The 13,560-nt window shown below is 48.7% G+C and overlaps 1 protein-coding gene across 1 annotated transcript in view; it reads right to left on the reverse strand.

Moving 5' to 3' along the window:
* Nucleotides 1–13,560, reverse strand: part of TRPM2 (transient receptor potential cation channel subfamily M member 2) — a 45,150-nt gene that overhangs the window by 13,877 nt on the left and 17,713 nt on the right. The window contains exons 12-19 of the mRNA XM_036769327.1: nucleotides 13,310–13,447; nucleotides 11,959–12,088; nucleotides 11,651–11,796; nucleotides 10,147–10,259; nucleotides 5,387–5,600; nucleotides 4,162–4,280; nucleotides 1,470–1,602; nucleotides 735–906 (exon numbers count right to left, since the gene is read on the reverse strand). Coding sequence (XP_036625222.1) covers nucleotides 735–906; nucleotides 1,470–1,602; nucleotides 4,162–4,280; nucleotides 5,387–5,600; nucleotides 10,147–10,259; nucleotides 11,651–11,796; nucleotides 11,959–12,088; nucleotides 13,310–13,447 — 1,165 coding nt within the window. The remainder of the gene's footprint in view (nucleotides 1–734; nucleotides 907–1,469; nucleotides 1,603–4,161; nucleotides 4,281–5,386; nucleotides 5,601–10,146; nucleotides 10,260–11,650; nucleotides 11,797–11,958; nucleotides 12,089–13,309; nucleotides 13,448–13,560) is intronic.

Here is a 13,560-nt window from a genome sequence, read left to right on the forward strand (position 1 = left end):
AGAACCGCATTCAGAGAGCGAGCTTCCACACTGGGAGCACCCCACAGGCCCAGAGCCCCCAGGGGCAAGAAAAGGAGGAGGGGCAAGAGGCGGGGCCAGGAGCCCTTCGCCTGGGCTTGGCTGAAGGGGCTGGTTTCTTTCCTATCTCGGTAACTTGTTTTCTCCGTGACCTTCTGTATTTTATCTTATGGTGTAAAACTGTGATTCTCAGTGGGGGCTCAGCCATGGGCATCAGCAGCTGACGGCCAAAGGGGTCACCTGAGGAAAGGGGAAGAGCCCCTCCCTGATCTACATTCCTGCTCACTTCCAAAAATTCACCTGTCCACAGAAGAAACCAAAATCCTGATATCTCCCCCTCAAAACTGATCTCCCTGCGCAAGGCAGAGTATAGAACAACCCAGAAGCTGCAGTGGGGGGGCAGCACTGTGGACAGCGTTTATGAAGCACCTACTATGTGGGGCACTGTGCTAAGAGTTTCGCACATGGTACCCCATCTGATCCTCACAGCCACCCTGGGGGGGGGGGGGTTCTGTTGTTATCCCCATTTTACATATGAGGAAACTGGGGCAAACAAAGGTTAGGCAAGTGACTCCCAGGGTCTCACAGCTAATAAGTGTCTGAGACAGGATTTGAGCTCAGGTCTTCCTGAACAAAGACAGCACTCTGGGCACCGTGGTGCCCTGGACTGCATTTGGCACAGAATCACAAACAAGGGGAGCATCTGAATCTGGTACCATCGATGTAGGTTGGGATCTGCCCAAAGATGGTTAGGTAGGAATGGTAAACCACCCCTCGGAAGATCCAGTCCACCCGGCTCTCGTTATGGATCAGGATGGCCTGCTTCGCGACCCCAAAGGACACAACCCAAACAGCCAACAAGAAGAGGAAGAAGAAGACGTCCTTCATCTGCAACAACAGGGTTAGAGCCTCTGATGGATATGGTCTGGGGCCTCCCCACCTGTGGCTTCATCCTACATTTTCCTGTCATCTCTAGAGCCCTGGCCACAGCACCCACACCAGCATGGCCCAGACCACTCCGAGCCTATGTGGTGATCACAAGCACAGATCCACAGCTACCCTCCCTGGGCGTGCAGGTAGACCAAGGGCTCCTCGGGGTCAGGGGATGGACCTTCTGCCCAAATTCTTCAGGAATGTCCACTCCCCCAGGGTCATTGTCTGAGTCCACATGGAGTGGGGGGACACCAGACTGAATACTGGGACTGAGTTCCAGATCTACCACAGCCTTGCTGTGTGGCCTCAAACAAATCTCCCCCCCCCTGCCGCCCCCCCCCCCACTCTCAAATGAGGGGCAGCTGCCTCCCAAACCTCTGCCTCCTTGGTGAGCTTGCCACCAAGCAGACTGGTTTGGGGGCAGGTGCCCAAGCAAGGAGGCCCTCTGGCCCTATCCTCCCTGCATATGCCATTGTGCTCCTTCCCCCTCCACGGTGGGCTCACATGCAGGTGCTCACCATTCTCTTCACAATGATGATCTTGGGCCCCAGAGTTTTGCTGACCGTGAAAATGTGCATCAGTCTCAGACAGAACATAATGAAATCCAGAGACAGTATGATCCTTCCTGGGTACAGGGTCGCTGGGATCAACCTGGTCAGCACACGGGGGAGTCAGAAATGAGGGAACCTGGGACTTCCCACAGGCCAGTGAAAGACATTTCAAGGGAGAGAAGCTTGGCAGCTTTTTGTCTGGTGGGAGGGGATCCCCCAAGGCCCAAACAAGCTATGGAGACCAGAGGTCAGAGCGTTCTGGGCCACCTCAAACCACCTGGAGAGCCAGGACCAAAGGCCACCCTCCATCCCCCAAAGCACATGTTTGGTCACAGAGCAGAACCTGCTCCAGAAGACAAGTGAGGGTATGTGGTCTGGAGGAGGAAGAAGATGAATAGGAAGGAGAGGGAGGAAAAGGAGGGGAAAAAAAGATGAGGGTGAGGATGTCTAAGAGGATGATAACAATGATAGGAGTTTTATATTGTGCTTTAAAGGGAGTGCAGCAGATTCCTCTGGCCTCCTGGATGCCCAGGCAGCAGGGCCAGGGGTTTGACTTCAAGCCAGACTACCTCTGACCCAGCTCCTGTGAGCTCCAGCCACCCCCCCCCAACACACACAGGTGGGGTCATTATTCTCAATAAGGAGATTAATACAGCTCGTTGCAACCCTGGCTAGCAGGGAAGTCAGCCAATCTGGGCTCTGCATTTCTGGGCTTTTCACTCCAGCAAAGGTGCTAATAATCTGAAAGATGAAAAAGGTCTTTGTTGAGAAGCCACAGAAACCAAACGGCAGACAGCCCAGAGTCCAGGGATAATGGAGGAGCAATGATTCCTACCCAAATTAACAAATACCTGGGGCAAGAACTCACTACCTAACCAAAACCAGTCTGCCAGGTATTAGGTCTGGGTCACACCACATGACAATTCACACCATAGAAACAAGATATATAGGGAACTGATTAAAATTTACAAGAATAAAAGCCATTCCCCCAAAGGATAGGGATATTGGCAGTTTTTAAAAGAAAAACCCAAACTATCAATATAATTGATAATACAATTTAAAATGCTCCAAAACATTAATAATTAGAGAAATGCAAATTAAGACAATTCCAGGTTTCTACCTCACGACCATCCAAACAAAAATGACAAATGCTGAAGAGGCCATGAGGAAGCAGGAATATGCATGCCCTGTTGGCAGAGCTTTGGGGAGAACAATTTGGAGCTATAACCCCACAGTTACTCAGCTGTGATGGCACTGGACTCTGCCCCAAAGAGATCAAAGACAGAGGAAAGGGGCCCATATATTTACTGGTACTCCACTGGCTGAATGTGAATGTGATAGAACACTGTTGTGCCGTAAGAAGTCACTAAAGGGACAGTTTCAGAGAAGCCTGGGAAGATTTGTATGGACTGATGGGAAGTGAATTAAATAAAACACAGAGAACAATTTCTATAAAACTAACAGTACAGACTTAAGAAGTCTGATTAATGCAATGACCAACCACATTTCCAGAGGCCGGATGATAAAGCCTCCTTCCCACCTCCTGACTGAAGTGGAGGACTCAAGTTACAGAAGGAGAAACACATTTTTGAACACAGGAAATGGGGAAAAATTATTTTGTTTGACTATGCATAATTGTTATAAAAATGTTGGTGTTTGGTTTTGTTTTTCAAATGGGGGCAGATAATAGGGAAAAAAGTAGATGTTTGTTCACTGAAGAAATAAAAGTTAAAAAAAAAACAAATCAACACTTGGACAAAAGCAAACCAACAACATTGGACTCAGACTAGTACAATAACTAACCAGCACTCCGGGAGGACAGGTAGGGGGCGCCATAGTGCACAGAGCACCAGGCCTGGAGTGAGGAAAGCTCATCTTCCTGAGCTCAAAACCATCCTCTGATATTTACTAGCTGGGTGGCCCTGTGAAACTGCTTAACTCTCTTTGCCTCAGTTTCCTCATCTGTAAAATGAGCCAAAGAAGGAAGCGGCAAACCACTCCAGCGTCTTTGCCAAGAAAACCCTGAATGGGGTCATAGTGAGTCAGACAAAACTGAACCGCAACAGCTCCAGAGGCTGATAATGAAACATGCCACCCATCTGCCTTCTGAAAGAGAGGTGGGGGGCTCAGGGTGCAGAATGAGACATGCATTTTTGAATTCAGCCAATGTGGGAATTTATTTAACTTGACTGTATATATTTATTACAAGGTTTTTGTTTTTGCTTTAATTTGAGTGAGGTTTGGGAAGTCGGAGGGAGAAGGGGGGGCCAGTGGTTGAGTTCCCGAATGAAATGAAAAAGGAAAGAGGGGCAAGAGAACAGGAGGAAGGACAGAAGTCACAGACAGCCAGGGCAGCTTTAAAAGTTACAGGGTGAGGTCATTATACCCTTAAAGGGGAAAAGCAAGCTGTCCACAAGAGAGACATCTGCAGCTTGCCGTGCAATCTCATCTCTGACCCGGTTATTACATGGCAACGTTCATTTTGTTTGACACTTATCAACTGGAGATCAAAAATTTAAAAACAAATGAACTCTCAGCATTTTTGTTCCTGAGTGGGGGAGGGGATGCATGGTGGGGGAGATTCATGGTAAGGGGGAGGTGAGGAGACAAGATCACAGATAGACTAAGACTAGACCTGAGTGGAATCTCAGGCACTTGCCTGCATGTGAGCCCAGCTATGAAGATGAGGATGGCACCAACATCAAGCTTGTTCCAGAAGTCATTGAAGTACAAAGAGGCCATCTTCAGGAGCCCAAAGCCATCCGGGTCGTAGAAAAGCTTGAAGAGAAACACAGCATGAGCAAAGGGCCAAAAGCAACTCTGGGCACCGGGTGCTCCCACCTGGGAACAGGGTCTGGAGAGAAGGGAGGGCAGCCTCAGGCAGGTGCCCAAGGCTTGAGCACTCTCTGTGCTGTGATTCAGGCCACAACCATGCCTGGAGCACCAAGTATAGGTACTGTGAGACCCAGGATTAAATATGATGCAACCATCCTGAGGGCAAATTTAGGGTGACCAGCTTTGACTCAGTTGGAACAGACCTAGGCCGGGGCACCCATGGATGCCTTTCATCAGCCCTCATTACTAAACAAAACACATCAAGGGTTCCCTCAATTCTTCAGCAGGACTGGTCAGAGGTAGTGCCTAGCCTTGGAGGGGACACAGAGGAGGGGCAGTAGGGCTCAAAAGTAAATATGGAATGGTCTCTGTGTGACTGCTGGGCAGGGGCCCAGTTCTTACTAAAGGAGTACACACATCTAGTGCCCAACATAACTCGCTCATTGGAGGGCATTCCTGCTCAGACTCTAGCCTTTCTCGATCCTCTTTGGCCTTTCTAAGCCAACAAGCTCATGGCTGAACCATTGACGCATCAGCAAAAGCTGTATTTCCCTGTATTTCTTGATTCTATGACATGCATTTTGCTCCCCTTGAGTCTTTAATTCAAGAAAAAGAAGGTCAATTTTCCACTCTGCCTCAGGTGCTGGACTCTCAAATTCTTACTGATCACGGGCAAGTCATCACCTTTTTTGGGTCTCAGTTTCATGTAATGGGGCAGAGAGAAGAGGAAGATGACCGGAGGTTGCTTCCGGCTCTAGCAGTCTACAATGATGATTTGATTACAACAATGGGATACTGGTCCACTTCCCAGCACTTCTTGGGTCTTATATGGTGTCCGATATGGCTCCATGGAATGAAGAGGTAGAGGGTGAGGGTAAGAATTCCCCCAGAAGGAAAACACTGACCGAGAGAAGACTTGTCTGGAAGACTACCTGGGTCAGCTACTTTACAGAAACCAGATGGGGCTCAGGGTGTAAGGACAAAGGATAAAAGCCATGGCCATCTGTGGGGAGGGCTGGGACCCAGAGCTGGGGGCTTACGTACAATACCTGCCGTGTCTCCTCACACACAAGTGAGAAAAGCCAGAAGTAGATGACGTACTCTCTCCAAGATGGCGTGGGCTGGAAATCGATCATGAGTACGTAAGCAAAGAGCCAGAGGAAGGTGAAGTAGGAGAGGATGTTGAGGTGGAAGATGACCACGGGCGCAGTGAAGAAGGCACGGAAGCGGGCCAGGCAGCTCACCGGCTGGAGCCTCTTCTCCCTAAGGAGGAAAGCAAAGGGAAGCATGAGGTGAACATGCAGCCTCTCTGAGGAGCAGCATCAGAGCCCGTTGCTAAGTTCTGTCAGGATGTTACAATGGACCCAACATGACCAACAAGATGGAAGACTCAATATTTCCTCTAGTCCCTAGTAAGTCTCAAAAAGAAAAAGGAAAAAAAAAGGAAATGCCAAACCCCAAGAGGCATTAGGTCCCAGAGGTCCAGCAATTACAGCTGTCAATGAAGTAACAGCCTCAGGAACTCACACTGAAGAACATCCCACTCCCTCTGGTGCCATTGATCTAGAAGTATGCACAGATCAACCCATCAGCTTGTGCTCTGGGACCCACTCAGGAATCTTTCTGCTGCTACAGATTGTGCTGGCACACAGTGGCCCTGCCCTTACTCCATAATTCTGTTGAAACACACAGTGGATCTGAACTCTGCCAGCTACAGATGGAAGAAATATGGGAGGGCAGGACCAAATTCTGCCTGGGATAGCCCCCAAGTTAGTGAGTCCCAAAGTGGCAGAAACTATGCATAGGATGCCATTTTACACCCCCCCACAACCCTTCAGATACAGCAACCACCCACCTAGCCCAGTCAGAGAACTAAAGAATGCAAATAAGGCAGTGGGCCAGCATGTAGAAGGACACCCAACCAAGGCTATTTTAATCCCCCTAGAAGTCACTGAGGGCAGGCAGGGACTGAGATTGATGAAAAGTGGGCTCCCTAACATGGGAGGAGGCCACAATAGCTTGGAGGTCCAGCCCCAGGGGTAGACTTACCCTAAAAAGGAAATATGGGAAGAATATAAAAGGAAAAGGCTAAATCCACCAAAGAATTTTAGAGGAATAAAAACCCTGTCAAAAACCTAGAGCACGTGTAGATAAATCAACATGGAAGATGCTAAAATCAGAAGGGAAGATACATACCAAGATAACTAAAAGATTGCAAATGTCTCTAAATAAATATTGTAAGAAAGGAAAGTGATTCTTCGATTGATGAAACACAGAACCCTATGGATTCCCAAGAAAGCATTGAACCTTAACAGGATGTTCCAAAGTAGTTCAAGGGACAACTAAATTGTCTCTTGAATCAATCAACCATAGCCCTAACCTCAAGAGAAGAAATGAACCTTAGGTAAGAACAAATGGTCTGCACAACAGAAATAATTAGGAGAATAGAAGAACTTGAATCCATTGTGGCAAGTGCCTCCAAAGAGGCGAAATAGAGAACAACAGGAATAAAATATATTGACGTGAAGAACAATCTGAAAGAAGAGAAACAAAAAGCAATAATATTAAAAGAAAATAAGATCTCTCTAGGCCAGCAAAATACACTGACCCTGAAGACAAGTTGTATGGAGACAGCTTAACAGCCCTAGTCCTCTTAGAACATGACATGTCAAAAACCTAAATACCATACTGCAAGAAATAATGTAACAAAACGACCCCGAACTTCTGAATACAGAAAAAAGCACCAATTGAAGCCTGAAGGGGAAAATGTTCTGTTTTAAGCTCCAAGACACATGGTGGTTAAATTTAATGATTTCAATGACAAAGAATACATTCTACAAGTGACCAGGAGAAAAATCTTCCAATATAAAGAAAAGAAAATTAGAATAGCACAAGACTACTCAGCATTCACCAGAAACCTCAAAAGAAAATAGAATAATATATTCCAAAAAGCAAAGGAACTCAAGATGCAACCCAAAATGACATAATTTATAAACCTAAGCCTAATCATCACTGAAAAAAGATAATCAATTCAGTAAAATAGATGCATTGGAAGCATTGTTTTTGAAGAAAAAAAAGCCTAGATGGAGCAGATTGTTTGACTTGCAAAGACTGTTGCAACAACAGAAATGTAAGAAAGGTGAATAAAAATGCAGCAGGTAGACCAGCCAGCCTCTAAGATTCCTATGATCTCTGCTTTGCTGAACTGGGAGGTAGAAGTTTAGAATTCCAGGCTGGGCTCTGTCCTCTATGACATGGTGACAAGTCATTTAATCTCCCCAGGCTTTTGTTTCCACATCTGAAAAAGAAGGGAGTTGGAACAGATAACCCCTATGAGCCTCCAAACGCCAACATTCTATGGCCGTAAGTTTCCTAACCACAGAAAAGGGGTGAACATTCTGGTCTCCCAGCTGCTTTCATGATGAACATCAGCCTGTAGAGGCTAAGAAGTGCAAACCATTCGCTGTATGTCCTGTAATGATCATGGTGCCCATGAGCTTCGAAGAGAGTCTTGGTGAAGATCACAGCTGGTACATGGAGAGATGAACTTCTAGGACACCCTAGCACACCTTGTAACTATTGCCTCTGTCCAGGTGACTACAAATACCCACCCCAGACTATTCAGGTCAATCTGGTGCCTCCTGAGCTCAGCAAGCACGGCACGCATTCCTGTGCCATCTTCAGCATCCCACTTCTTATCTCTGCCCCAGGGCATGTAGGTGAAAGGGTGATTTGGGAGAAAGTTTTAAATCACTATTGTGAAAGACTATTGAGAAAAGTGCCTGCTGAAGAAGGGTGGGTTCTTCCCCAGATGCAGAATATGTCTGTTTTTCAGACTAGGTCACCCTATCTCACTCAGGGTGGAAGCACAGTGGCCACTCATGGCCTCACCCCACGGCTGAGAGGGTGGAAACTCTGATCTGCTTCCTTTCCCAACCTGGGCTCAGCCCTCAAGTAGATGAGAAGGGAAGAGATTAGAGGAGTAACAATGGGTATGTTTTCTACCACACCTTGATCATAATTACCTCCTGTAAAGGTTTAACTTGTGTAAAAAAAAAAGTTGCCACAATGAAGAGGACTAGGGTGCCCAGAAACAAACTACCCTCACCAGCAAGAATGTGCCCCACTTCCTAAGCACACACAGACAGATGGCATCTGAGGGCAATACTTGTTTAGAATACAAACTCACTTGTAAAACACCAAATGATGGTGGGACATGAACAGCAGTACCTCCTCATAAAGCAATAGAAATAAAGGAGGCAAAGGTATGTGTATGGAGAGGTCCCAACTTCACCAGGTCCTTTCAGGAGCATTCCCAGACAAGGCTGACAGGAGGACAAGTGGATGGAAAATGAAACAGATCACTCAGCATTTTTATAATAATCCATCTGAATCTCCAGTGGTAGAAGTTCATTCCAACCCTAAATTTTCATCTATGATGAATGAGTAGAAAAAGCACAAAAAAATGGAGTGGGGGAAATGGCTCAATGAGACCAAGTACATACCAAAAAAATCTGACACTCCACCCTAAGTATTTCTCCAAGACATCTCCAAAAGGAAAACATGCCAAAGAATGGAAAATCCATAGATTATATTGTTACCTTAAAAAGGTAGTCAAAAGAATGTGGATAATTATCAACCCATACATCTTTCTCGTCTCTGTGATGTTGGGGTACATTTGTAGTGAACACTTTGTATTGACAACAATATGAGAAAGGAACAGAGGCTGCCCACACTTTTACAGTGACATGATTGACTAAGGGGAACAGAGAAACCAAGATCTTCCTGTGTTTGCTGTTTGTCGATTATTGTAAAAGGCATCTGGCTCAGCAGAGTAAGATCATGCCTTCATGTCCCTCTTCCAACAAGAAGTCCACCATGCTTATGCTAACATAGCAGGAGATCACTCTATGAGGGCGGCCACAAGATGACCCTATTTGATACCCTCTGATTGTGTGCACCAAGTGAGGCACCAGAAAGCAAGACGTTCCTGTGCATCTGTGCACCAATGGTATGGTTCTACAGATGCTTATGGAGACAAGCATCTTAATGGTCTTAATGACATCTAAGAGTCCCTAGAATCCTAAGAAACCCAATTTCCATGAGTCAGTGTTTTCTCTTTCTTTTATATGTCTTTGTGTCCTCTACTCCTCCCCAGAGGCATCCTCTCAGTGCTGGGCCGACCTTGAGTTCTCAAAGGCAATACCAGCTGAGCATTAGTTCTGGAAGTGCCCCCCATACATGGGCAAGGTCTGTCATCTGAGGACCAGACAAGCAAAGAGCCTCTTTACCTGATTGGCCATATGGCAATCCAGTTTCCAGCCACACTGCCTTTCTAAAACCCCCACCCCACTCCACCAGTGGTGGCCCTCCTGATCTGTGCTGGCACTTCCCTCCCTGGTGAGACCACAGCTATTTGGAGAGAAACAGTGCTGGTGTCCATGCCAGGCAGACACCAGAGAGGGAAAGGTCTAGGTGTATGGTGTGCTCTGGTTTCAGGCAGGTAGGGCAGCAAAAGCACTGGACGCCAGGGGACCTGAATCTCTGCTCTGTCCCTTCTGTTCTCTGTGCCTCATTTCCTTCTCTGTAATGAGGCCACTGGCTCAGATGACTGCTAAGGCCCCTTCCAGCTCAACTGTTCTAACTCAATGGAATTGGGTGGAACCAGACCATGGAGAACTGCCAAAGGTCAGGTGGGAGGCACCAAGGTGTCTGTCAAGATGGCCTGTTACCCAACTTCCTCTTTAAAGTCCTGGCTCCTTAAAAAATGGAACAAACCCTCCAGAGTGCAGGAAGCCTAGACTGGCACCTGAAGGAGATGATGCCCGTGTAGAGAAGAGGGAACGCCAGCATGCACAGGATCACCCGCCAGAGGCCGTTGTCCACACACAGCTGCCCCCACCAGACTTTGGTCAGAAAGGCCTGAGTAGAGAAAGGGAGAGAGAGGTGGCATTGGGCAGAGCAGGCAAGGCCCCTCTGGGGCCAAGATGTGCATGTGCACACCTATGCATGCAAAAATACAACACACGGCATGACAAAGGCAACAAAGAGGTGGCTAGCTAATGCTGACAGCTGCTTTAAGTCTGCCGGAGCTCCCCATGTCTTTTCCTCTTTCCCTGGGAAATAGAGAAATTTTATATAGGAAAGGCATGTTTGTGAGCCCTGGCAATATCGTGAGCACCACATCAGGCATGGGGGAATGGAGTGCGCATTTAGGGTGCAAGGAGATGGGCAGAATTCTGCCCAGAGAGACAGAACCCAGCCCAGCCTTTAGGCAGCTCTCAGCCAGGCACAGCCAAGCCTACCAAGCTGGGGCTCCTGAGGCCAAGCAGCTTAGCCCACCCTATCCTAGCCAGGGGCTGTTGGTCTTAGGCTACTCCCTTGCTGGAGGCCCCACTTATCCTGGTACTGGGGTGGATCAGAGGACTTGAACCTTCTGTGAATGTGCTGTGTAATTATAGAAGCTAACCCAGGAGAAACCTTGGGGAAGAAAAGCATCTGGGGATTTGTGGGTGAAAGGACTTTAATGCTATCTAGCCAAAGGGTCAGAAGGATTTAGAACTGGGGAAAGGTCCTCAGCTCATCCTGTCCAACCCATTTGTTTGACAGGAAATGGAGGGCATGCCTTGCCCAAGGTGACCGATATTAAAGGGAGGATTCCAACCCTCCCTGACCCCTGAGGACCCAGCTCAGAGCCCCATGCTCTCTGGAGCCTGCCCATCTACCTCCTCTGCTGCTGAGATGACCATTGACCTTCTGCCATCCTGCCTCCAACCATGCAAGTTAGCTCCCTGCTCCCTCAACACCTGCCTTGGGACACACCCCACAAAGCTGTGGTTTGCTGATGTTGTCTCCTCCCAGACTGTGATGAGTGTGTGGAGTGGCGCACACAGCTGGTGTCCAGTGCCCCGCAGCCTAGATGCAGAACCAAGGGGTGGCAGCCTCTGCCCTCACCTACTGTGCAGCCTTGGGCAGGACACTGCTCTCTGAACTTAGGGCAAAGAACCTGTCTGCCTTAGCTGCCCCAAAGAGCTACCATAAGAAAAGCCGCCCTCTGTATATGTGAGTTAGGACCAGGCATGAGCACCCCTCACCCCAGGTCCATTCCTGTCCAGGGAGAAGGGGCTGATGTCCCAATGCACAGATGTCCGTGGCTGGTCAGGAAATAGAACTATCCAGTTCTCTGGAGGAAGACCCTCCCTCTATACGCACATGCACACACACGTACATGCACATACACATGTACATACACATGCATGCACATACACATATACACACACATGCACATACACACTTCCTCCAGGAAGGCTAACCTGGATGCCCCCATGGGACACAAACTTCATGTCCTTGGCCTCCAGAGCCAGCTGCAGACAGGTTGTCTTCCCCCAGGCCTCAGACACTCGGATAAGGAGCTTTTGTGCTCTCTCTTCATCTTTCCGGTAGCACTCTGTGAAGACCCCTGAAAGGTCCAGCAATGGGGAGCGCATGTCAGCAGCTGCCCTGAGCCCCTCCTGCCACACACCTGCCAGGCAGGCACAGGCAGCCGTGCTGGACAAGAGGGGGAAACGCCGGAGAGGGACTGGCCCCTGAAAACCTCGCATCAGCTGAGAAGCAAACTCACCGATGGCTCTGTGCTCATATTCCTCAGCAAGGGTGAGCATTTCCTCAGAGCTGTCCGTGTCATCCTCCTCTTTGGACAGCTCCTTCAGGATCTTACTGCAAGCCAAGGCTGCTGCAATGCAATCCTGGCTCTAGAGACATCAGGGGAGAGGCCTGGGTAGCCAAGCCCACCGTGAGGCCAGCTCCAGGCAGACCCCGTCACTTTGGAATACATCCCAGCTGTTCATGGTGCCCTCTTATGAGGCTGCTACAGGGAGGACCCTTCTGGGGGAAGAGCCCTCTGCAGGGAGAATCTCTATGGAAAATGATTACTTTATGGGAGGACCCATGGAGGAGGAGCCTCTGCAGGGAAGAAAGGCTTCTAGGTGCCACCAGTTAAGCAAATCCCAAAGGGCTAGAGCCTGTTCTAAGAGGCACAAACAAATCTCTAACATGGGGGCTGAGGCATGATTCCTGGCACCAGAAGTGACCATGATCAATCCCTGCCCCTGCCAGCCCAGTTCATACTCCTGCTAGGGGAAGGTGGGCTCCAAGTTCTCTCCTGACCTACCCCAGCTTGACCTTCATTAGGGAACAGTGTGACCAGTATTTACTCAGCATTTGCAAATCACTTGATGCCATCATCCCTGCCAAGTGGATAGGCATCATGCACCTTCAAGGGCCTAAAGACATGGCCACAGTGGAGAGATGTACAGGCCCAGCACTCTAGCCAGATCTGATGTCTGGTGCCAGTCATTCTGGTGCCTAACCACTGGCCTACTCCTCCTCTTTGCACCTAAAAGCCCCTACTGGTGGTTGGGACTGCCTGGCATGTGCACCAGAGCTGATCTATGTGTGGGAAGGAAGGGTGAAGGCTGTACCCCATTCCACTCCCTACAATTGGCAATAGATTCATTGGCTACCTACCGAGAGTGAGAGCTGAAGACTTGCTTAAGAGAATATGTAGGAGGCCAGCCTCATCCCCCTTTTCTTCTTGCCCCCCCCTCCAATGTAACAGCCAAGGTCCCCACTCCTAATCCCTGCACCTCTAGAAAGTCCATGCCTCCTCAGCATCGCTATGCTTCCCTCTCACTGGCCCAACAGAAAGGAAGGTCTGGACACCTTGGCACAGACCCCTTTGAAGACTTCCCACTCCTACCTATATTCTCAGTCCACCCACAAATAATCTTGCACTACTGACAAGGGTGAGTCCCATGCCCCACCATCCCAGGGCTCCCTAGGACCTCATCCATCTGCCTCTGTGAAGCCCAGGCCATTGGACGTTGGTCTTGGATAATACTGACGGCCAGAAGTCCCCCCTTAAAGACCCCACACAAGGAATCTCTTATAGACATCTCTTCTCTGTTGGGTACCTGGGCCCAGATGATCTCTGCCAGTTCTTTCCGATTCTGGACAATGGCCCAAATAAGGAGGTCTCGGACAGGGTCCATGGTGAAAGTGACACGTCCTGGAGAACGCTTGTAGAGGGACCGGAGGCTCACTCCTTGCACCTAGTGAACAGATGACAATTAGAACTCTACCGCAGGAGACCAGTGCTGAGCAGAGGAAGGAATCAAGAGATCATAGCATCACTGAGATGATGGGAGGGTGCCCCCAGGGCATG

Source organism: Trichosurus vulpecula, chromosome 7 (genome assembly GCF_011100635.1).
Source record: "Trichosurus vulpecula isolate mTriVul1 chromosome 7, mTriVul1.pri, whole genome shotgun sequence".
Taxonomy (NCBI): Eukaryota; Metazoa; Chordata; class Mammalia; order Diprotodontia; family Phalangeridae; genus Trichosurus; species Trichosurus vulpecula.